This window comes from Globicephala melas, chromosome 10, assembly GCF_963455315.2.
Source record: "Globicephala melas chromosome 10, mGloMel1.2, whole genome shotgun sequence".
Taxonomy (NCBI): Eukaryota; Metazoa; Chordata; class Mammalia; order Artiodactyla; family Delphinidae; genus Globicephala; species Globicephala melas.
The window spans coordinates 92,605,444-92,631,610 of record NC_083323.1 but is presented as its reverse complement, the minus strand read 5'-3'; the positions used below and the strand labels follow the sequence as shown (position 1 = coordinate 92,631,610).

General features: G+C 44.8%; 1 protein-coding gene across 3 annotated transcripts in view; it reads right to left on the bottom strand.

Moving 5' to 3' along the window:
* HEBP1 (heme binding protein 1) overlaps positions 1 to 22,073 on the bottom strand; it is a 30,492-nt gene extending 8,419 nt beyond the window's left edge. For 2 of the 3 annotated variants that reach the window (XM_060306167.2, XM_030841279.2), the window contains exons 1-3: positions 21,924 to 22,073; positions 12,829 to 12,967; positions 10,902 to 11,082 (exon numbers count right to left, since the gene is read on the bottom strand). In XM_060306167.2, coding sequence (XP_060162150.1) covers positions 10,902 to 11,082; positions 12,829 to 12,967; positions 21,924 to 22,001 — 398 coding nt within the window. In that variant the 5' untranslated portion in view covers positions 22,002 to 22,073. Of the gene's footprint in view, positions 1 to 1,096; positions 3,268 to 10,901; positions 11,083 to 12,828; positions 12,968 to 21,923 lie in introns of those variants that run through there. The other variant, XM_030841277.3, reaches the window with a different exon arrangement.
* Between the last annotated feature and the right edge of the window lie 4,094 nt (positions 22,074 to 26,167).

Here is a 26,167-nt window from a genome sequence, read left to right as displayed (position 1 = left end):
GGTCTGAGGCCCCTGGTAGAATACAGGCCCCACGAGGGCAGGGATCTTTGTCACTCTTTGGCCACTGGTGTATTCTGAGCACCTAACACACATATTAGACCTCTTGGCTAAATGAACCGTCTGGGAGAAATGATGGAAGTCGCTGTCTTCAGGTTGATAGGCCTACAGATGAGGGCAAAGTCTGTTGGCCTCCATCTTCACTCACTCATAGAATAAAATCTGAAGCACCTACTAAGGGCACAGTGGTGGGGATTCAAACAAAGTGGATGGACTGGGGCCGTGTTGGAAAGGGCCTTGAAGGGCACGCTAAGGACTCTCAGCCTGACCTTAGATGCAAAGATGGACTCGGGAAGGGGTTTTAAAGTTAAGGGACTGCCGTGATCGGACTGTATTTTGGAGAGACCCCTCTGGGGTGGGGGGGTGGAGAGATGAGGGGAAGGGAGTCACCGGAGGCCAGGAACAGCTGACAGAGAGATGACAAAGGCCTGGACAAAGGCAAATGTGGGAGGTGAGCGTGGGGCGGGGAGAGGCCAGGGCGGGGGTGGGGTGGAGGGAGTCAAGGATTCTCCAGGGCTTCCAGTTAAGTTTCTGAATGGAAACTGACACCACCAACCAGAAGAGGGAATCGGGGCGGGTGGGTTTTTCATCTGGTTTGGGGCATATTGCTGTGAAGGTGCCTCAATGAAACGAATTTGTGCAACAATTATTGAGCCCCTAAGTGTGTGCTGGGCACTGTGAAATCTCCCTAGACTTGGGCAGGAACTGGAGTCAGAGATACGACCGGGGAAGGAGACGGGTCTAGCGACAGAAACTTGGGCGTCACCTGTGAGTGGGTGCTGGCTCTGGTCAGAGCGAAGAGGGCGATGGGGCCCAGGTGGTAAGCGTACAGAAAGTCAGCAGGCTGTTCTCAGAGATCCTAGTCCCCCGCTGCTGGGAGGAGGATGGACTCAGCAAAGGCCGCTGAGAAGGACCCACCTGAGTCCAAGGAGACCCGGCAGAGAGTGATGCGGAGAACGTCATTGTTCAGGGATTCTTAAATCCATTACCAGAAAAAAGAAAAAAAAACCCTTGACTTTTTCTATTTTTTCCCAGGCTGACTAAGATGCTTATAACGAGGATGAAAATTTCCCTATTGCTTCATCAAGGAAGCATTCTACTGGGAAACGAGCAAAGCTAGATGAGCTGCGGAACAGATCCGCATGTGCTCCCCGCTGCCAGTCTAACCAGCTGACCCGAACCCCCATCACAGAACCGCACAAACGAGCCAGAAAGCCAAACCCTCCCAGGCGCAGAGCCCTAAGATGTGAAGGAGGCCCGGCTCCGGCTGCCTCGTTCCCCAGGGCTCAGCTTCCACGCAGCACTCGGAGGATAACCAACGCTGCACCCCCAGCTCTCCAAGTCCACGGGCACATCTGAGTGTGAGTTAAGGAATGCTTGTAAAGCGCTCTGAGCTTCTCAAAGGAAAGAAACAGGAAGTCTATACATCATTTCTGCGAGCCTGTTAACCAGTGTCCAAGTCTCCCTCTTCAAAGCCGCTCACCACCAGGGCTGTGTAGTCAGAGCTCAGTATTCCCAAGAATTTGGTTACCATGGGAACCAAGGAAGGACACACATGCCCTGGATTCCAGAAATACAAAAGGAACTGTCTGTCATGAAGAACCTAGGGGTAAGACAGGAATAAAGACACAGACCTACTAGAGAATGGACTTGAGGATATGGGAAGGGGGAAGGGTAAGCTGGGACAAAGTGAGAGAGTGGCATGGACATATATACACTACCAAACGTAAAATAGATAGCTAGTGGGAAGCAGCCGCATAGCACAGGGAGATCAGCTCGGTGCTTTGTGACCACCTAGAGGGGTGAGATAGGGAGGGTGGGAGGGAGACGCAAGAGGAAGGAGATATGGGAACATATGTGTATGTATAACTGATTCACTTTGTTATAAAGCAGAAACTAACACACCATTGTAAAGCAATTATACTCCAATAAAGATGAAAAAAAAAAGGAACTGTCTAAACAGGTCTGGAAGAGTTGGGGTGTGGGGGGGATGATGCAGGTGTCATTGAGGCGGGTGAACAGACGGAGACTTTGGTCCCAGGTCCGAAAAATCAGAACGTGTTATCTTTCAGGGAGTGCTTGGAGCAGGCAGGCAGCGAGGAAGAGGAGAGATGGAATGGCTCTGAGCCTGACCATCCGACGTGGCCTAGAACTTTCACAGTCAACAGGTCAGCACGGATCTGTGGAGAGTCTGCCATGCACATAGCCCTGTGCTAAGCAGGAGAAGCGTAAGCCGAAGAGCTGATAATTCCACATCAACAGGAAAGAAGCTTAACACCGTGTGGCATTTCATTCAGTCAAATTGAACCAGGCTTATCGAGGTGAGCATCGCTCAAGCGGGAAGCACACGCTCTCGAGAGCACAGAGCCATAAAGACGACGGGGAACTTTCTACCCAGGCGAGGTCTCACTGTAGTGGCCAGGACAGAGACACACATAAAGATTAGGCAGGGCAGGAGAAAACACCAGAACGGAGGTACACACAGAACGCTCTGGGGGCAGGGACGGATTGGTTCTGACTTAGAACATGAAGGGAGGATGCTACGGACGTGATATCAAGCTGCTATCTATCTCTTGAGCGTCTCTTCTGATGGCGGCAATGAACAACATGACAAAAATTCCTGCCCTCACAGAGCTTGCAATGAGCAGAGGTTGGGGAAGGGCTGAGAGGAGCTGGGCGAGTGAGTGAAGGTCTGGGAGTGGATATTGTATGTGTGTGTGTTTGAGGCGGGGCTTGGGAGGTGTGGGTGGGATGCTCTGAGGCTAGGTGGACCCCTGGAGTGGGGCTGTGTTGTGGAGGACAGTACACGCCACAACAAGGCATTTTACTAGGCTTCACTGCCCGGCCAAACATTTGGGGACCCAACCCAAAGTCCACCCATCCCCCTTCGTATTTTATTACTAGCTTGGCCTTGGTCCCAAACCTCGGATGTGCCTCGGGCAGAGCCCAACAGCAGGGGGCAGTAGTGCGATCGGTCCTGGCGATCAGGGCTGGCGGAGACAAAAGGACCTCTCAGCAGAGGCAGAGCTGGAGGGACGAGAAACGCTAAGGAGGCCTCGGCAACGGTTCAGGCGAGAGGTGATGAGGGCCGTGGCCGTGCGGATCGAGGGGAAGGCACAGCCAGGAGGTGACCAGGACTCAGCCAACACTGACGCTGAAGATGAAGGAGTCAGGATGGATGTGAACGGGATGCGTAGGATGGAGGGGCCTCTGGGAAGACAGAACACTGGGGGTCAGATGTGGGAAGGAATGTGAGTTCCATTCGGACATGCTGATTTGGGGGCCGCCCGAGGAGGTTTACGCGGCGATGCTGCCCAGGGAGCTTGTGATAAAAGGCAGCAGCACTACCGTGTTGATCTGCGTTCACCCACCTGGAAATAGTGACTGAAGCCCCTTCCAAGTACTAGACTAAAGGGACAACTGAGCAGCTGTGGGGGGAGTGAACGGTGATGGATTAGGTTTTAGTTACAGAATCTTATCACTGGCGGGGCGCTCAGAGGGGAAGGGGCTTAAATAGCAGAGGTATGCAATAAACGTTTGTCAAATGCAGCCAAACTTGCCACTTGGGACAAACGTTGCGTGCATAATTGTCGCACATCCGTTCAGATGGTATCTGAATTCCTCCAGGGCTAGGGCTTCAGCGCCTCATCATCTGTCCATTTTACTCTGAGACAGATTATGCCAGAAGGTATGTATACATGTATTTACTTATTTATTTTTTTCTACTTTTTGTTTTGGTTGTGCCGCATGGCATGTGGGATCTTAGTTCCCCGACCAGGGATCAAACCTGAGCCCCCTGCATGGGAAGTGTGGAGTCTTAACCACTGGACTGCCAGGGAAGTCCCGAATGTATTTATTTATTTATTTATTTACTTATTTTAATTTTTTTTAGATGTTGGGGGTAGGAGTTTATTAATTAATTAATTTTTGCTGTGTTGGGTCTTCGTTTCTGTGCGAGGGCTTTCTCTAGTTGTGGCAAGCAGGGACCACTCTTCATCGCGGTGCGCGGGCCTCTCACTATCGCGGCCTCTCTTGTTGCGGAGCACGGGCTCCAGATGCGCAGGCTCAGTAGTTGTGGCTCACGGGCCTAGTTGCTCCGCGGCATGTGGGATCCTCCCAGACCAGGGCTCGAACCCGTGTCCCCTGCATTAGCAGGCAGATTCTCAACCACTGCGCCACCAGGGAAGCCCCCGAATGTATTTATTTTTGAGTAGAAATAGGCTTCCCTATAATTTCAGTTCAGATACCACTTCTTATCTCTGGAACGACGCTGTCCTGAAATATCTCGAGGCATTTGCTTTTTGTCTGTTTTCTCCACTATAATGTTTCTCCCACCTCAAGGGGCAGACGCTTTGCTCGTTCCCTGCTATATTTCCAGCACCTAAAACACTTCCTGGCACAGAGTAAGTGAATGATGAAGATGTGATTTTTTTTGAATGAATGAATGCGTAAGTGGCCTCGCCTTTGTCTTCACAGTGAGTCTGAGGAATGGTAAGACGTTTAAGGGAGCTGGAGGGAGGTCAGGCAGGAGAGTTACTGATGGAAGGGTGGCAGCTGCAGCTGAAGCTATCGGGAGGGGCCGAGATCTTGAGGGAGGAGAGCAGGAGGCAAGGTCCAAGACTTTCATTCATTTACTTATTCACCAACTTTCCTGTTTTTAATTAAAAAAATTTTTTTAAAGAGCCCTCAAATCCCCCTTTTTGTTTTGTTTTATTTTAGTTTTACTTTCTTTGGCCGCGTGGCTTGTGGAATCTTAGTTCCCAGACGAGGGATTGAACCTGCGCCCTCGGCAGTGAAAGCGCAGAGTCCCAATCACTGGCTCGCCGGGGAATTCCCCTTATTTACTAACTTTTTTGTTTTTTTGTTTTTGGGTTTTTTTTTTGCGGTATGCGGGCCTCTCACCGCTGCGGCCTCCCCCGTTGCGGAGCACAGGCTCCGGACGCGCAGGCTTAGCGGCCATGGCTCACGGGCCCAGCCGCTCCGCGGCATGCGGGATCCTCCCGGACCGGTGCACGAACCCGTGTCCCCTGCATCGGCAGGCGGACTCTCAACCACTGCGCCACCAGGGAAGCCCTGGAGCACTACTCTTACCCCCATCTCACGGATAAGGACACTGAGTCACACAGAGGCTCGGTGAGATGCCAAAGGTCCTCTGGCCATTAAGCGGTAGAGCTGACCTTGGAGCACAGGTCACCCCGACAATGAGCTCCTTGTTTCCAACTCTTCCCTTTATACCCAGACATTTCATTAAGATCATGAAAGTCTTGTTAACACCATCGAACCTCTCCTGCTGTTGGTCTCTGTTGAATTGCACTGAGGAGGTTGAGCTCTAACCTGAGTGGCCTTTATAGAGCACAGAGGGAGGACAGTAGTCTGGAATGAGGCCACTCATCGAAGTGTGAGGACAACTCTGTTGCCTCTTGTGAATACTGAAAAAACTCTGATCACGTTAATTTTTCATAGCCTTCTATTCATTTAAACAGTGTTGGTAATACATACTGCTAGTCAATGGACATCCCTTCACAAGGTCATAAAAAAGGAAGACTGAGTTAAGGATGCACTGTGTATTTGCAACAGTATTTGTGCCTTCTATTATGTCATCAACTCTGCCTTCCACAGAAAGGTACTTTTAAATGCACACTTGACTGTGCAGTGACACCTAGTGGCTAGTTGAGGAATGAACAGATGCTAACTTAGGATCAGATGCTAACAGGTTAAAAAACATTCATTGAGCCATGCTAGATGCCGTCTTTGTCACTCTCCTCTCTGTTTAGGTTGAAGTAAAGGAAACTTCGACAGACCTGGCTTGAATAGTAGCTTTTAAAGAGATTCCCTTTCCCACCATAAGGAACCAGGGTTCCTTGGAGAAATGGCTAATTCCAGCTCTAGAGCAAGAAATGTCAGGATGCGCTTGAAATATCCTGTCCTACCAGAAACCAAGGAAGTTACTGAAGATTACGAGGGTCATGTCAAAAGGACCAAGAAAGCAACTTGAAGAGGTTCCCACTGGCCAAAGATGGGACAGTTTGAGCATCAGTGAGAATAATAACCGCAAAGAACTGAAACACATCAATTATGTTTGAATTCATATGTTTATATCGGTACTCAAAAACCAGAGATCAACACTGCCTCCCCTTTGGAGGATGTTAAGAAATGAAATCATTATTCTGAAAACTGATAAAGAGAAGGTATCTGGCCTTTTTTCTACAACTCTATCTCAGGGAAACCAAATAGTAGATGAAGGGAAGTTTCTCTTTACCAAAGTACTCCGGCTAATAAATGAAGAAGGAAAAACAGAGAATATTATCATTTGACAACCTCTAAGGAAACATGGCATCTGGGAAATGGTGATCTAAGGTCACTAATATCACAAAACCAGAGGCAAGCATGAGCCCCTGATGGAGATACACAACACCATCTTTGAAATATCCTTGCCCCGAACTCAAACTTGAATCTGATTATGCCTCTAGTTCTGACTACTAATTTCAGGCAGTACAGGGACAGAGAAACATGTTAAAATGCCACAGTAAGGAAACCAGCAAAATTCAGACTGTGGGAAACACTAGGATAAATGATCCATAAACGGCAAGGAAAAATGAAAACGTGTGGTGGTGAGAAAATCAACATAAATAAAAGCTTCAAAGATGTACCAACCAATTGCAATGGCTGCATCTTATTTGGAGCCAGATTCAGACAAACTGTAGGAACAAATTATGAGCTAGTAGGAGAAAACTGAACACTGGATATTTAAAATTATTATAACAGTAATGAATTGTTAAAATTTTAGGAATAATAAGATATTATTTTTCTATTTTTAAAAAGTCTTCAGTAGTCACAATAAAATATTCATGAATGAAATAATATAATGCCTGGAATTTGCCTAAAAATAATTTAGGGTCGGGACCAGGTTGAAGTTGTGAGGATACACATGACACAAAATTGGCCTTGAGTTAATTATCATTTAAGATGAATGATGGGTACCTAGGGTTTCATTTTCTTATTCTATCTTTCTATAGGTTTGAAGATTTCCCTACTAAAAAGTTAAAGGCAAAAGAAAAAAATGGGACCAAGTTATTATCCTGGGTTTGGAAAGAGAAATGATTAGAAACTAGTCCGTTCTGCTTGAAGTCTTATGTGACCTGATTTAATCATGTCAACCTCATTTCTTATGAAATAAGAAGGGGCAAAGAGAAAGAATTACTGAAACCTACTACAGGTCATCAACATTAAGCAGTTTATAAATAGCATCTCAGTAAATACTGAAAGATAGTCTCTAACAATAATACTATGAGGTAGATTATATTATCAGCACTTACAAGATGGGAGAACCAAGTCTTATAGAGGCTGAGTAACTTCCCAAGCATCATCCAGGATTCAAACTAAAATATACTTGTTCATCATATTACACCAGGCTGCCTCCCAAGACGCAGGAAAGAGGATGGAGAGGATAGAGTGGGAACTAGGAGAGGACAGAGTGGGAACTAGGATGAGACAGCTGAGATGCCTGGGGCTCAAGATTTAAGGAGGTACTCACTCTCAGGGCCAACCCTACATACACTTGGACAACTGTGAGACTGAGTGTCTCCTTAAACTTTGCACAACAGGTGCACCTGCTTCCTCACCCTAGTCCCAGCCCTGGGAAAAGATAGTCTAGGTATTCTTTAAATAGAGTTTGCTTTCTCTGCAGCCTCTGCAGTGAAGGCTGGAAAGTCTGAATGAGGGCTGGAGCAGAAGAGGTGGAGGCTCCTGTCACACAGGAGGATTTTAACAACTGGGGAGTCACTGATTATCTAGAAGAGACCTGGCTTCTGAAGGGAGGTTGAGGCCTAAAGAATAAAATCATGCAACCACTTGTACCTGCTTTTCTCTAAAGTCAAGGGAACTGGACCCCAAGTAAAGCCTTGGAAACAGGACTAGAATAATAGGAGGCACACGTGCTCTGCTGAAAGGCCCACAGACCATGAATAACTAAGGCAGTAGCAGTCCGGCTCTGGCAAATGCTCCCTGCCCTTCTGGCATTCAAGGGGACTGTGGGGTAAAAACGAAGTATCTCTAGCCCTTTATGCTCCCCAGATATTCATGACCCCAAACTACAGACTGACTTAGATATTCCCTGAATCTCCCAGAACCCTGCTGTGGCTAATGTAGATGTTCAGCTTAAGCTGAGGGGATATTCTCTATATCCAAATCAGTTTGGCAACTGGCAAAGGTGTTTACTTAGATACAGTGCAAATGTTTGTGTGCTGTAGGCTGAAGAAATTTAAGAAGAAAGTCAGTACTCAGTATTTCTTAATTCATCAATAATATGAATTTAGAAAGAGAAATTAAGAAATAATCCCGGGCTTTCCTGGTGGTGCAGTGGGACACGGGTTCGTGTCGCAGTCTGGGAAGATCCCACATGCCGCGGAGCGGCTGGGCCCGTGAGCCATGGCCGCTGAGCCTGCGCGTCCGGAGCCTGTGCCCCGCAGCGGGAGAGGCCACAACAATGAGAGGCCTGCGTACAGCAAAAAAAAAAAAAAGAAAAAGAAAGAATCCCATTTACAATTGCATCATAAAGAACAAAATACCTAGGAATAAATTTAACCAAGGAGGTGAAAGATCTTCACACTGAAAACTATGAAGACATTAATGGAAAATCTGGAGAAGACACAAATAAATGGAAAGATATTCCACGCTCATGGATTAGAAGAATTAATATTGTTCAAATGTTCATATTACCCAAAGCAATCTGTAGATTTAATGCAACCCTTATTAAAATTTCAATGGAATTTTTTACAGAAATAGAAAAACAATGTTAAAATTTGTATGGAACCACAAAAGACCCTGAATAGCCAAAGAAATCTGGAGAAAGAAGAACAAAGCTGAAGGCATCACATTTCCTGATTTCAAACTATATTACAAAGCTATCATAATCAAAACAGTATGGTATTGGCATAAAAACAGATACAAAGATCAATGGAACAGAACAGAGAGTCCAGAAATAAACCCAGGCATACATGGTCAACTAATTTACAACAAAGCAGCCAAGAATGTACCATAGGGAAAGGACAGTCTCTTCAGTAGATGGTGTTGGGAAAACTGGATAGCCACATGCAAAAGATTGAAACTGGACTACTATCTTACACCATACACAAAAATCAACTCAAAATGGATGAAAAACTTGAACATAAGACCTGAAACTGTAAAATTCCTAGAAGAAACCATAGAGGGTAACCTCCCTGACATTGGTCTTGGCAATGATTTTTTTTGTATTTGACTCTGAAAACACAGGCAACAGAAGCAAAAATAAACAAGTGGGACTACATAAAGCTAAAAACCATCTGCACAGAAAAAGGAAACCATCCACAAAATAAAAAGGCAACATATTAAATGAGAGAAATTATTTGCACATCGTATATATGTAATGGGTTAATATCCAAAATATATAAAAAAATAATATAATTCGAGAGTAAAAAAACCCAAACAATCAGATTAAAAAGTGGGCAGAGGATCTGAATAGAGATTTTTCCAAAAAAGATATACAAATGGCCAAGAGGTACATGAAAAGGTGCTCAACACCACTAATCAGCAGGGAAATGAAAATCGAAGCCACATGAGATGTCACCTCACACTTGTTAGAATGGCTATTATGAAAAAGACAAGAAGTGACAAGTGCTGGCAAGGATGAGGAGAAAACGGAATCCTTATGCACTGCTGGCGTGAATGTATATTGGTGCAGCCACTATGCAAAACAGTATGGAAGTTCCTCACAAAATTAAAAATAGAACTACCATATGATCTAGCAATTCCACTTATGAGTATATATCTGAAGGAAATGAAATCACTAGCTTGAAGAGGTATCAGCACCCGTATGTTCACTGCAGCATTATTTACCATAGCCAAGGTGTAGAAATGACGTAAGGGTCCACAGACAGATGAATGGATAAAGAAGATGTGGTACATACATACAATGGAATATCACTTAGCCATAAAAAGAAGGAAATCTTGCCATTTGCAGCAACATGGCTGGACTGTGAAAGCACCATGTTAAATGGAATAAGTCAGAGAAAGGGAAATACTGTATAATCTCACTCATATGTGGAATTAAAAAAAACAACAACTGAACTCACAGATACAGAGAACAGATTGGTGATTGCCGGAGGGTGGGGAGGTGGAGGGTGGGAGATCTAGCTAAAGGTGGTCAAAAGGTAGAAACATCCAGCTATAAGATAAATTAGTTCTGGGGATGTAATGTACAGCAGTGACCACGGTTAACAATATTGTACATTGTATCATATATTTGAAAGTTACTAAGAGAGTGGATCTTAAAATTTCTCATGGGGATTTCCCTGGTAGCGCAGTGGTTAAGAATCCACCTGCCAATGCAGGGGACACGGGTTCGAGCCCTGGTCAGGGAAGATCCCACATGTCAGGGAGCAACTAAGCCCATGCGCCACAACTACTGAGCCTGTGCTCTAGAGCCCATGCTCTGCAACAAGAGAAGCCACCGCAGTGAGAAGCCTGCGCATCGCAATGAAGAGTAGCCCCTGATCGTCGCAACTAGAGAAAGCCTGCGTGCAGCAACGAAGACCTAATGCAGCCAAATAAATAAATAAATTTGTAAAAAAAAAAAAAAAAATTTCTCATCTCAGGAAAAAAATTTGTAACTTTGTTTAAGGAACGATGTTAACTAAATGGTGGTAATCATTTCATAAGATAAACATATATCAAAGCATTATGTTGTATTTTACACTAATGCAATATTATATGTCAATTCCATCTCAAAACTGGAAAAAGAAAATGCAAATGCTCACTGCAGATGATTCAAGTGCTACCCGTGTATGCCTAAAGAATAGTTTCCTTACGTGGAATAGACAGTGATGCCTTCCCTGTCTTCGATCTTAATGCTGTCATCGCTGGGAGCTGGTGGGTCGCTTTGAAACTCATTTGGAATCCGGAACCAGACTTTTAATTTCTTCTGTAGGGACCCATCGGCACTGGGGAATACGGCAAAGGAAATAGGAACTGTCATCCCCATCCCGATTCCTGAAAACACAAAACCCCACAGATGGATGTGGGTGTTAGAGACAGAACCTGCTCAGGCCCATGGACCATCTGCTGGTCTCATTCTTCTTCCAAGACAATATTTGTTGTTCTTGAAATTCATAATAAGTATTTCAGGCATTAAAACATATCATCAGACACGGACAAAACGCCTCTTATTTGTATATATTGGAGGTAAGAGCATAGTGATTCAACTCGTCTGGAAAAAATTATTTGGTAATATATATTTAAGACTGTAAATATATCAGTATCTAATTACTTCCTATCTAATTGTTGATTTTAATGAAATAATCCAAGATACGGAAAAGGCTATAGGTAATAGGATTTTCCTTGCAGCAGAATTTATAATTGTGAAAAATTGGGATTCATTTAAATGTTCAAAATAGGAATATGTCTAAGTAAGTGATAGGCACATGATGCAATTTGATTTATCTATTAATAGTTATGCTTAGGACTATTTAGCTACAGTGTAAAATAATTATGAAATAAGTGACAGAAGCAGGATGTATTGCACAAACACTATGATTACATTTTAAAAACCTATTAAAAAGCCCTAAAAAATACATTTGAAGACGACAATGATTATATTAGAAAAGATGGATTAGGGGTGCTGTTTTGTTATTTTCAAAATTTTTTAATGAGTTTATAATTTTTACACATATTTTCTTCTAAAGAAAATGTTATGACAGTGCTAAGAAGGAAAAGATTTCTTCTTGACCTCCTACTGGTCAACTTATGTCCAAAGCCTGATTACTTTGGTTCTAGTAAGTGTTACTAAGGTTAATACTAGTTTCTAACTTTCTCAATTATCAACTTGAGATATATCCTAAAAATTCAACACATTGTCTCTTTTTTCACCTTGTGTTTTGACCCATTTTGGGTTTGCACTGATTCCAAAGTGCAGGACAAATTAGAGACCTAAAGAGTTCAATTCGTATTTAAATGTGGTTTACATACTAATAGGCACACTGAAACTTCAGGCCTCTCATTTTAAAAACAGGGAGGCAGCCAGCACAGACTGCCAAGTCTTTTTATTTATTTATTTGTTTGTTTGTTTATTATTTTTAGGCCATGCCACACGGCTTGTAGGATCTTAGTTCCCCGACCAGGGATCGAACCTGGGCCCCCGGCAGTGAGAGCGCTGAGTCCTAACCACTGGACCGTCAGGGAATTCCCCTGGACTGCCAAGACTTTAAGAGGGGAGCAGCCTAAGAATTCTCAGGCTCTTTATTTGCCGGAACAGAGCCAGGGACCCTCCATAATCATCACTCACTGATCCTCGGTATCCCCACACAATCTGAGCTACCAGGGGGCTGACTCTGGAGATTTCCAGCGTGGGGGCAGAGGTCTCATGTCAGAAGCTGGCCTTGTTCTGTGGCCTGGCTTATCGTGGGCACACCTTACCCAGTCCCTAACCCAAAGACATGATAAGCACTGTAGGGTTAAAAAATAACAAAGAAACAAACAATCAGCGTTGTGTCTCCACACCTGGAAGAGAAGCATGAACTCAGTGCTACTGAGCGGGGATCCCACAAAGTCGGGGGAGACTGGCATGAAGTCAGTGGGTCTCCCCAGAGCCTCCCTGCCCACAGAGCACAGCAAGTTCACGTGCCACTGAAACAGGTAGTGACAGGTGCCTTGTGGTCCCTCCCTGTGTTTTCCATTGATGACGTGAGACTATGCAGCCCTGGCCTATGAGACCAGAGCCAATCCTTCAGGGATACTCACCCTTGTCATTGGAGCCTCCCACATACTTCACGACTTTGGGCATTGCTTCCCGTAGAGCCTCATCCACAGGCTTATCAGTCACTTCCACTGTGGCAAACTTCCCACCTTCACAGGCCCTCTCCTCATAGGAGACCTCTCCCTAGAGGCAGAGAATATGCAGCACTTAAGAGATAGAAAGTAGCAACCTGTGATGACTCTAGAAACAGTGAAAGTCCAGTTACCAGAGGCACACACTGCTAAGGAACCTTCCATAAAGAGCCCAACGATGGTGACAGGGAAGAGACAGGCCAGAGAATGAAGGGCCACGACAAACAGATTCTGAGATTTCTTACAGATGTAGAGACAGCAGAAAAAACTTCATATAATCAATATTCACAGAGAAATAATAGAAAATATTACAACCCAAACCACCGAGAACATCCCCAGTATGCTATAAAAATAGACTGTTCTGAGATCAAAGAGCTCTGGGAAATTAAAAATATAACAGGAAAAATTCAGTGGAAAGGCTGGAAGAGAAAATTGAAGGAAATATTCTAGAAAGTCAAGTAAAAAGGCAAAGAAGTAGAAAATAGAAAAGAAAATCAAAGGATCAAGCCAAGAGATCCAACCTCTGAATAATAGGAGACCCAGGAAAAGAGAAGAGAAAATTGTGAAGGAGGAAACAAAGAAATACAGCAACCATCCCACAAAACTCTATGGCCCCAAGATTAGCCTCAATCTAGTAGAAGGGCTGCAATTCAAGAAGAATCAGAGTAGTTCTTTTCACACTGTACTCCCAGATGCAATTCCTCTTCCCAATCTGCCTCTCAATGACCAGCTGCACTGTCACTTCCCCCCCAAACCCTTCCTCCTTGGCAGTGATCCCCTCTCTGTGTTGAGTCTCTGCCCTAAGGTCATTACCCTTTCCCTATAGACCCACACAGCTCTCTTTCACCCCTCTTCCTCTTCTTCACCATTTGATGTCTCATATGAAAAAATTTTGTATTCCTGAACATACTGTAAGGCAGCACTTTCAAACTTCAAAAAAAAACCACAATCCATAACAAGAAATACATTTTTACACCACACCCTATCATGAACATACACGTTTGAAGCAAAGTTTCACAAAATAACACTTTACCTGTATGGACCGGATGCATGATTATACATGTCTTTTCTTTTAAATTGAAGTATAGTTGATTTACAATGTTGTGTTAGTACAACAAAGTGGTTCAGATATATATATATATATTCTTTTTCAGATTATGTTCCCTTATAAGTTATTACAAAATATTGGGTATAGTTCCCTGTGCTATATAGTAGGTCCTTGTTGGTTATCTATTTAATACATATAGTAGTGTGTATATGTTAATCCCAAACTCCTAATTTATCCCTCCCCCCACCTTACCCTTTGGTAATCATAAGTTTGTTTTCCATGCCCATGGATCTATTTCTGTTTCGTATATAAGTTCATTTGTATCATTTTTTTAAAGATTCCACATATAAGCGATATCATATGATGTATATCTTTGTCTGACTTACTTCACTTAGTATGATAATCTCTAGGTCCATTCACGTTGCTGCAAATGGCATTGTTTCATTCTTTTTTATGGCTGAGTAATGTTCCATTGTGTATAGACACTACACCTCATTTATCCATTCAGCTGTCGATGGACATTTAGGTTGCTTCCATGTCTCGGCTATTGTAAATAGTGCTGCAGTGAACATTGGGGTGCATGTATCTTTTCGAATTATGTTTTTTTCTGGATATATGCCCAGCAGTAGGATTTCAGGATCACATAGTAGCTCTATCTTTAGTTTTTAAAGGAACCTCCATACTGTTCTCCATAGCGACATGCCTTTTCTTTCTATCCTGTTTATTTCTATTCTGCTCCACTCAAGTGAATTTTAGCCTAGTCCACTAAAAGAAAAAAAACCTTGATCTATATTAATTTTACTCTCTGGTAACGGAACACCAGTACAGTTTGAAAAATCTGCTAGGTCTTTGTGGACGGAAACTATATCCCAGAGCTTTACATGTTAGATGCTCAAAAGATATTTATTTATTGATTAAGGAGGTGCCTCTCTTACTAATGATTGTAAAAAACAGACACATGATAGAGGACCTGGCTGCCCTGGGCTGGTCAAACAGGCCTTCCTACAACATCTTAGACTGAAGATTCAACTTCCAAGGGGATATAATGAATCCCTAGAGGAGGGTAGGACTGTGAGTGGCCTATACAGTCTGAAAAAGTACACTTACTATTATAATCTTATACCTAGAATGCAAAAACACCTATTGTTTTTGTAATGCAAAATTGAAGGCGAGTAGTGAGAAAGGGTCAGGGACATCTGAACATAAACGCTGAGTGCCAATTTCATATACTTCCCTCCACATGGGGCAGGGGAAATTGCACCAGACCAAGAATCAAGAGGCCACAAACTGGCCTCGACTTTGGGGCACTGTGCCTACTAATTCTGAGGACTGCTGTGAGGCCCTCCCCTTAGTGAGTCTGCCACTTCCAAAGAGCCTTCAGTAGCAAACTGTGTTATGTAAACTCGGGGTATCTTGCTCTTTCTGGCTCCTTCTGTCATAGCAGAGACCAGACCCAGCCTTCTTTGGAGGTCCCACTAAGTCTTGCCACTTAAAATGCTTTAAATTCCAGAAATGTCACTCTGAGTCACAGAATTTCAGCCTGAAAGAGGTTTCAAGGTTCACCCAATCAAACTCATTTTACCAAAGAGGAAATGAAGAACCAGAGAGACTGAGTTGCCCAAGACCACACAGCTGCTGAGTGGTGAAGCTGGAACCAGAATTCAAATCCCCAAACTCTGGTCTAATGCTTGCCACAAGGCTCTATGCTCCACAGGGGATGAATTGGGTATTTTTTAACCTCTTTCTGTAGCTACTGAGGTAGTTATTTCTGACAGACATTTGTAGGTTCGCATCACACTCAGAACAGGGCCATCAAAAGTCATTCAGTGCAGCTCCTTCTCTTACAAATGAAGAAACCAATGACCAATTCTCACCGGAGAAAGAGCTGGCTGGCTCTCTCCTTTGTTTTCTTTCCTTTTCTTTCCTTCCTTTATTCATTCAACCAACAACTAAAGAGATGAAAGACATGGTCCCTGACATCAGGAGGCATGGTCTAATAGAAGTAGCCAGGAAAACAGGTTATAACCTGACGATATGTTTAAGGGGAGAGGCGCTCCAGGGCAGTGTGGGAGCATGGGAGAGGACCACCTAGGTTAGTTTGGGGGACATGGGTGTCTGTTTACAAGTTTGGGGAGGCCAAGCTGAATCTGAGGTGCTTACAGAGCATCCAACTGGACATTCAGTCACCGATGCATTGATTCATCGAATAAACATCTACTGAAAACCTCTGCCAGGCGCTACAGAGTTGGAGATTAATATGATACGGGCAGTCTCGTTGGATGGTGAGAAGCATTACATAATTACTATATGATGTAGTAAGTGCTCTGATAGTTTAGGGAGGGCAATTTCAGGTAGCGGGCACCCTAGGGGTAAAAGCAAAGAGCTGAAGAACTTTATGATGACGGTGAAAAATACAAGTAATTCACTGCCACTGGAGCAAGAACGGTCCAGCAGGGCATGGCAAGAAAGGAGGCCAGAGACTCTGGCAGGACCCAGATCACCGAACATCTGAAGGCTCTCACAGGGAGTTGGATTTTGGAACCATTAGTCCAATGATGGTGATCTGACAGCAAGTTCGTTTCATCTACCCCAAATTAGTTCAACCTACTTTTGTAATCTAAATATAGGGTTTTGCAGGTGTGTCTGAGTCTTGAGTGAGCATGTTCTCAGCTTGTTCCCCGAGGCAGAAAAGTCCACGGCCAGAAAGGAACGGCTGCAGAGAAAGGAATCCAGTTTGATTCGGGGAGCCCAGCCCCCATGATAAGTCTACCATCCTTTAAGGCTGAGCTTAACTCTACCTCTTCTTCCTGAATGATCTTGCCTTCCCATGAACTTCAAAGACAGGTGACACTAGAGCTGGAAGGGCGCTTACAAATCCACTGGTTTATCTGTCTCCTGTTACAGATGAGCAAACTGTCCGTTGTACAGTTGGACACATGGGTCTGGACTCAGCAGGGGCCTGGCTCAGTTAGGATGCATCAGCATAAAGGGCAACCAAAGCTGTGAATGAGGCTGTGTTGCCCAGGGAACATACACAGAGCATTCTATATAAATTAATCACGTTAATTAATCTCCCGCCTAAACGCTGTCATTCACCAAGTTCTTATCTGTGATGGTCCAGGCACCACTTAGCTTCTTCCTACTTTGCCGGCCATTCCCAGAGCACCTCCTCACTGGCCTTCTGCTATTTGCTTCAATGCCACGGTCATTCCTGCCTCAGGGCCTCCGTACCTGCCTCCTCCTCTGCCTGGGGGATTCCTTTCCTGTCTCTGCCCAATGAATCCCCACTCACCCAACAGGTCGCAACCTAAAAGTCACTTCCTCAGAGAGGATCCCAGTTTAAAACAGGTTCCCCATGATATTTTTATAGGCCCTTGTATTTTCACAACATAGTATATTGTAATTATAATTACAATGGAATTATAGTGGAATATAATTACAATGGAAATTGTAATGGAATAATAGTGTGTTTAATCTCCAACTGCAATCGTAAGCCCCATGGGGTCATGGCCTGTCTGTATTGTGTACCGCTGTATCTCCCAGCATCTAAGACCACGTCTTACACATATATATAGTAGGCCCTCTATAAGGATTTGTGGGAAAGGAGGCCGTGAAGTGAAGCTTGGCTTTACTCTAATGAAAAGGAATATGGTAGCCATAGCTGGCTGGAGAGATGAGAACCTAGCCTAACTATATATATCCATCCTGGAGGAAGGTTGTGCCACATTGTCTGAAGGTGGTTCTCCAACAGGTACTGCCTGTTTTCACAGCATCTATGTCTGTAACTTCTCATTTGAACCACTGCATCACTATGAAAATTTAGCTTTGAGAGATGGATATTATCCAACTATTCTGATTTTCCAGGGAGCTGAATTTAAATAGAGCTCTATTTCTGCAGAAAACAAAGCGCCTAAGTTAACACTGTTAGCACATGTGATTCTTCAAATTTAACATCTTGAGTGCATTTCCTTGTTACGTGTAACAAAATAATGGCATAATGGCCTTCCCTCACCCCACGTTCAGCTAGCTTGTGCTCCCACGTCAGTAACTAGATGAGGATTTCAGCCAGTGGCCACAAATAGAAGTTTTCAACATTCAGTTGGAACCCTGCTCAAGTTCAAGTCCCAGACAGAGATGTTGCAAGAATGCCTCGCAAGGTCCTCTGCGAGGGTGTTTTTTTCTCTTGCCACCTGCTGTAGCTGGTATACAGGCTGATTTTGGAAGCCAGCTTTCTCACTATAAGAAAACAACAATAATTATTATAATAATGATCAACCTAACTGAGTACTTTCTATGTGTCACGTATTATTTTAAACAACCCTGTGAAGAAGTAAGTGTTTTTATCTTCATTTTCGGATGAAAACAAGAGGTTAAGTAACGTGCCCAAGATACAGTGGCAAGAGGTGGGGTAAGGATTCCAAGCCAGGCAGTGGGGTCCTAATCAATGTGTACAGGCTGGAAACAAATCCCATAAAGATGTCCATTACTACTATCAGTCCTGCTCTCAGTACCCACAAGACCCACCCAACCCCACACAGACAGCTGTGCATCTTCCGCCCTCCCCAAGAAATGCAGAAGGACCTGATAAGGTCTGCAGCAGCCTGGGCCTCCCCACCGGGTGCCTGGAATCAGCCCTGAACATCTGGTTGAGTCTGACTTTGAGCTACGTGGGGCACCCTGTGTAATATATTCATTCACCCAGGAAAGTGAACAATGGTTTCTGACCCAGACTCTTTCCAGGAAGAGAGAGAGGCTCTCTTCCTCTTTCCATTTCAGAAAGAGGCTCTCTTCACAATAACAACACCCTGAATTTGTATATTTTTTTAAAAAAAGATTACAAGAATCTTCGACTGTTTAATTAATTGTCACATAAGGCACTGTCATTCTCATCTAACAGCTGAGGAATTTCAGGGTTCAGAGTGGTTGAGAGGTTAAGTAACTTAACCCAAATTACCTGGAAAACTAAGGGCAAGTTAACAATCAAGTGCTAGGTATTTTGTTGAATAATTTGTAATTGGTTTTCTCCTTTAAATTTCAAAACAATGTTATAAGACGTGGATTATTATTTTCTCTCATGATTAGCATCAGAGAGGTTAAGTGAGCTGTGACCACGAAGTTAGTAAGAGTGGAGCTGAAATGAGTTCCGACATAACGATATTACTACATGTGTAGGGTGTATTAGCTTACACACCATTTTCATGTTTCTTAAACAATTTAATATTTCTAGCAACTCTGGGAGTGGATGGCGAAGATATTTTGATACCCTTTCTACAGGTACAGGAACTGAGGTTCATTCAAGTTAAACGATCTGCTTCAGCCTGGCAACAACATCCCGTATGGTTCCATATTCTTATCAGATGTTGAGGGAAGATGCCGATCGGGGAGCTGCATTTATCCCTGGAGACGCCAAATCAGTGGCAGGTGACACTGTACTATAAGGGGCTAACAGAAAACCAAATGACTGGAGTATTCTGAACAGAGGCACCTTGATTCAGAGAACTGATTTCACAGATCATAAAAGAGCTGAGATGCCCAGCAGGGACAGTAAAGCAACCCTGAGGTTAGTAAGCGCCCTACAGAGGTAGAGGGATGGTCATCTTTTACCTGAGTTCAGATACCTGGATCACTTGGTGAGAACCAAAACCATGGTGGCCTGGCTAGCAAGAACTGGAGCCCCAGAGAAGCTCCTGCTTCCAGGGACCTGACAGGGAGGAGAAGGCGAGGGAGAAATACCCTGGCCTCTCCCTTCTTCCAGCCCTCCTATCTCCCTCTAGTGCCTCGCACTGGGAGCCCAGACCCTCAGCCTGCACTGCAAATAACTGTTAACAGCAAAGACAAAGTGAGCCCAATTCTACTACAGAAAGGAAAGTTCTCTGCAAGCTGTGGGTAACACGTGGATTCCTCAAGTGTCAAGGCCAACGAGGACCCTGGAGATCCTCGGGCCGTGTCCACAGACTGGTATGCACACAGGCGACATCCCACCACAGACAGATCCTACTGCCTACCTGACCCGCAGGGTTTACAAACATTTGTAACAGTTAAAACTGACACAGGGCTTCCCTGGTGGCGCAGTGGTTGAGGGTCCGCCTGCCGATGCAGGGGACACGGGTTCGTGCCCCGGTCCGGGAGGATCCCACATGCCACGGAGCGGCTGGGCCCGTGAGCCATGGCCGCTGAGCCTGTGCGTCCGGAGCCTGTGCTCCGCAACGCGAGAGGCCACGGCAGTGAGAGGCCTGTGTACCGCAAAAAAAAAAAAAAAAAAACTGACACAGTTGTGCTACTTAAAACCGTAGCCTCAACCCTAACACCCTCTAGTCCCTCCTCCCCTTCCCTGCTTTATTTTATTTTTTAATTTTTAAAATTTTTATTTATTTATTTATTTTTGCGGTACGCGGGCTTCTCACTGTTGTGACCTCTCCCATTGCGGAGCACAGGCTCACGGGCCCAGCCGCTCCGCGGCATGTGGGATCTTCCCGGACCGGGGCACGAACCCGTGTCCCCTGCATCGGCAGGCGGACTCTCAACCACTGCACCACCAGGGAAGCCCCCCTGCTTTATTTTTTGATCACAGCACTGATCACCACCTGATACATGAAATATTTGACTTACTTGCTCACTAGTCACTAAAAGAGGAGTTCCATGAGGACAGGGATTTTTGCCAGTTTTGTCTACTGCTTTATCCCCATTGCCTATAAGAGTACCTGGCCCACTCAACAGTTATTTGTTGAATGAATAAATTTTAAATTTAGAGATTTCACATGAAGAGTCTGGATTGCTGGTTTTCCTTAAAAACCCAGCAACCCTGGTTCACATCACTGCATGACAACTGCCTGGAATTACCCTTTGCAGATGGGGGCTTGAGTTCTCTGTCTCCAACTTGCCTCAGTTCGCACCCTGCCTTACAGTTTGTCACTCATTTTCATTATGTGCCTGGCTGCTTGTAGGCACCTGAATAGGTCACCTTTGATCAGGGCTAAAGTGCTTATTCTACGTAAGGCTAAGGAAACAGATATAGACAGATGAAGTAACAGGTCTCTGGCTATAGCTGCTTGAAGAGTCCAGACTCTAGTTGAGGGCTTTTGTGTGATGATCAATGTAATGGGTACCTGACTTTGGCCCCCCAGACAACACGGTCCTTTAACAGATGAAGCACTGGGCAGGGAGCTGAGTATATAGCCGCGAGGTGCGCAAAGTACCTGTCCACAGGAGATTATCATCTAGTGGCAGATTTGTTTTCAGGGGGCAGTCCAATTTGCCTGGGTGAGCACTAATGTTAATTTGGGGGAAAACTGCAATGATGCCCTCCTCACTCATCCTGTATTCTAGGACTCCAACTCCCATAGGGCAACAAGCCATTTGACAGCTCTGGGCCTTTGCACGGGCTCTTCTTGTTTCTGTGCCTTCCTGCACATCCCGGAGGCCTAGCTGACGGCACCTTCTCTGCGCAGGCCCCACTATCACCCGTTGGCTGAACGGACTGCTCCTTCGCCTGCGCTCCCGGACTTGAACAGTTACCTCCTTCGCAGAGCAGATCTTGTTCTTTTATATTCAGTTCTCCACCAAGGACAGTTTGGGAATTTCTCAAGGACAAGCACTTTTCCAGTCTTTCCTGCAACCGAAGGCCTCTCAGCGAACAAATATTCATAAAGTTTGGAATGTTTAAATGGACGAATGCACTCAAGAGGCGCAGTCCATCTCGGTAAGCTGGGGTTCTCCCCTCAAACCCATCCTGCCTCACTGTCTCCCCTCTTCCCAGCAGAGCCCTTCGCCCCGCTGCACCCGACCTCCTACTCCCCTCCTTCCCAGTCCAAGCGCTGGGCATCGGAGGGCCGTGGCCACGGCAGACACCAGAACGCACAATCCCGGGCACGTTCCTGCCCCACCTGTCCACGCTCCAGCCGCGAACAGGGTGCGGTGGGCGCGGCCGCCCTTCCGGTCCCCGGCAGCCCTGTGGGCCTACCTTGCCCCCTTTGCTCAGGATCTGCCAAGGCCAAGTCTCTACGCTCCCAAACAGCGAGTTCTTGATCATGCCCAACATGGTGTCGCCGCGGCGCTCTGGATGCACGGGTAGAAGCTGGGTGGCTGCTGCGGCTGGCGTCAGCTGGTCTACCCGGAGTGGGTGGGGGGGAGGGCGGGGCGTGACGGATGGGCGTGGCGATCGGGGAGGGTGTAGCGTGTCGAATGGGCGAGGCGAGCGCGGGGTGCGTGGGCGGGGCGCCTCGGGCTCCGCCCCTCGGAACGCGCTCGGGGAGGTGGGACTCGGCGGGAGGGGCGGAGCAGGGGCCGCGCTCTGCCTCCTCGCGGCCGCCCGCCGGGGGCGCGGATCGGTGGGAAAGCCGGTCGACCTCTGCTCGCCCTGCCTCCCGTACTGACTCTGACCTCTTCCCTGGCGGCCTGAAACAGATGCGCCCCGGTGTGGGATTTAGGCAGCGGTGGTGAACACCCCTCTGCCAACCCTCCCAGACTGTCCCCCGCCGTGTCCTCTCTCAGGTACCTGGGCGCTAAACTGCAGAACTTTCGGATTCCTCGCGTGCTTTGCCGGGCCTCCACCCTCAGGCCCTGTCCCCAGGCAGGTGTTATATCAGGTTCACAGGCTTTGTAGCCGCCGTCCTTAGGGACCCCTGGCTGCTGCATCTCCACCGACAAATGTCCTATTTTGCCCTCCGCCCCTGCCACCTCTCATCCAGACGATTGAAAAAGCATCTTAACTAGTTTGCTACTTAGCACTTTCTCCAGCCCGTTTTAATCACAGATTCTACGTTAATTTCCCAAATCATAGCTTTGCTCATTCACTTCTTCTGTTCAAAACCTTCTAACCAATTTTATTATCATTTATTGTCTGCTCTCCCTGCCAAATACTTTACAAATATTCCCTCTCCTCCTCACAGCACAAAAGTATTTTATAGTCATTTTACAAAGGAGGAACCGAAACTCAACATAATTATGACTTTCCCAGTAAAAGAATAAAGTGACTTTCCCAAGGTCAAAAACCAGTGTGAGGTTTGGTCAGGATTTGAGTCTGTGACTGTGGTTCAGTGTCCATCAGGCTTTTGTGGCCCCCCGTCACCCAGACTTTTACAGATCTCCATACACCCTCTGAGTTCTGCCACGCTGCCGCCTCCATCAGGACGTCCTCCCCTTCTAAGTCACCCCTTGAAATTCGACTTCTCTGAAAATACAACTTTCACTGTGTTTCCAGGAACAATGCGCTCTTTCTGTCTGAACTCATTGTACCATTTTGTTTATTCAAATGTTCTGTCCACATGAGGGTTCTTTTTGCACATTTCCCCACTGGTTACACTGTCATCTGAATTTGTTAAACTAATTGTTAGCCTAATTTGTGCAGGCTGCTCTGACCCAACGCTGAGGAGCCTCTTGCTGTGCCTGCCTCTTGGGAAAGAAGACCTTGAACCTGAGCCAGACAGTAGGAATCAATAATGGTGATACTGATGACCTCCAGTTTTGTGGTAACAGATACTAACTTTATTACCTATGGATAAAACGATTTACTTTTTGGCAAATATTTGTTGATTGCTGTTAAAGAAATGGCCATTTAATTATTTTATATTTTCTTGGCTCTTATATAAGAGGCTATTGATTATAAGAGGCATGTTATTTTATGTGCTATTAAGATAGCAAACAACTGCTAACAAGTAAACTGTGATGTTCAATTGATTTTACAGCATCCAGAGATATTAAAATATGAAGTAGCATGCAGCTTACAATTCATGGGAAACTATGTTGCTTTGTAAGAGTCCCTGAGTATTTTTGCTGCTCATAGGTATGTCCCTTTATTACAGACGAAGCTCTTAAAAGGGCAAAGATCTATTTTTCTTTAGCCTTTCCTCTCTCACCACACCCAAGGATTGCTTAACAACTGTTGAATGATTAACAAAACTGTTCTTGATATTAGAGCTAATCATCTATTTTAGTTACTAAACTAGGTACAATGAAATGGGGCCTAATTCTCCCTGGCGTCACGTAGCAAAAGCATTTGGAAATCAGAGGACATCTGGTCAGAAGATTACAGGCCTCAGTTTCTACACCTGCAAAGTTGGGGTAATAATGTCACCTCACAGTACTGCAGAGTGGATTAAAAGAGCCTGTCAGGCACTTAAAAGCACTATGTACACTGGTAAGGGCTAGACTCTCTCCCTGCCCTGGTTGGGTTGGTTCTGCTACCAAGAACTGAACCCAGCTACTTCAAGAGCATGGCATAAATGCAGCATTTTAAAGCACAGATTATTAGGTATTTTCCTTTATCTAAAGATTTGATGTGGTATGAGACACTTTCCTTTGCAATTTATTAGGTATTATGATTGAATAATGTTCAGTGTGTGTGTGTGCACACGCGCGTGTGTGCTGTAGGCACATGTATGTATGTATCTGTAGACAGATGTATGTATTTTTGCAATAGTTTTAATAAAAATATTATTACGATGAAGCAGAATTTGGTAGGAGAGAAATAATAATAACTTATACTTATTGAGGGCTGGGTATGAGCTGGTAAGCATCATAAGTGCTCTATTTGCTTTATCACATTTAACCTTCACAGTAAGCCTAGGAGGAAGGTACTATTATTTCCCCAACATTGCAGATTAGGAAATTGGGGCTTAGAGAGGGTAGGTTATCTACCTAAGAGCAGGCAGCTAGTAACAAGCCTGTGCTTTGACTCAAAGCTTCTCTCACTGCCTAGGGCTGTCAGGGCAGGAAGTTGAACTCCAACTTTCAAATCACCAAGTGCTGAAAACGGTGGGAAAAAAGACGCCAGAGGACTTTACAGTTAATCAGAGCAGTTGCTGCAACTCTTGTATTTGTTTCCTTGGAAATGATACCCAGGGAAAGAGATTAGTTCAAAAGATCAGGGTTGAACGAAATAGTGCCATTTGCAGATATGTGGATGGACCTAGAGATTGTCATACAAAGTGAAATAAGTCAGAAAGAGAAAAACAAATATCGTATAATATCGCTTATATGTGAAATCTAGAAAAATGGTACAGGTGGACTTATTTGCAAAGCAGAAATAGAGTCACAGATGTAGAGAACAAACTTACGGTTACCAAAGGGGGAAGGGAGGGGTGGGATGAATTGGGAGATTGGGATTGACATATATACACTACTGTGTATAAAATAGATGACTACAGAGAACCTAAAAAAAAAAAAAAAAAAAAGACCAGGGTTGATGTCTGCAACAGAACCCACTCCAATATGGAGCTTGAGGGGAGGAACTTTCAGAAGCAGAGCTTACCTAGCCCAACAGTGAAGTCACAGAAGTCGTGATATTTATGTGTAAAGCAGAATAAAGCAGAACTCTGTCCATAAAGCTGCATGCATGTTAGTTGTCTATGAAAATTTTACAAGGGGAAGAAAGCAAGACCATGATGATCTTCCTATGGGAAGAGATGCTCAGGGCTGAATGTCGTAAGGAGAGAGAGGGAATTCAGCTGCTCAGGAGAGAGGAAGATTTTGAGGCAAGAGACTGGACAGGGAAGCTTTCCTTTCTGATACACAAGATAATTGCCTCCTCTATCTCTGTGGGAAATGTTCATCAAACCGTCATACTTTCTCAGGGCAGTGGGGTTGTATGGGGCCAAGTTGAGACTGGCCTTAAGAGGAGATAAAATGAGCAGAGAAGATTCAACCACTTTGGGGTTACATCTCGTTGACCTTTATTCTTCCTTTGAGTTGAAACTCAAAAAAGGCTATCTACTGAGGTGGTGCCGTTTTATATGGTCTTTCCCCCTAAATAAGACGGGGAATGAAACCTTATTCTTCCATTTTTGTCTGTTATTGCGATCAGGCCTGATACGCCGTTTCCCTTTTGGTTTCCCCCCTTTCAGAATGGGCTTTAATTTACTGTTTTAAAAATCGCTCACACATTAAAAAATTGACATTTTAGTTGCCAATTTTTATTCATGATGGGTGGGATGAATTGGGAGATTGGGATTGACATATATACACTACTATGTATAAAATAGATAACTAGTGAGAACCTACTGTATAGCACAAGGAACTCTATTCGGTGCTCTGTAGTGAACTAGATGGGAAGGAAATCCAAAAAAGAGGGGATATATGTATAAGTGTGGCTGATTCACTTTACTGTACAGCAGAAACTGACACAGCAGTGTAAAGCAACTATACTCTAATAAAAAAAAAAACCCAAAAAACAAAAAAATTCACGATGAATATGCTAACAACACCACC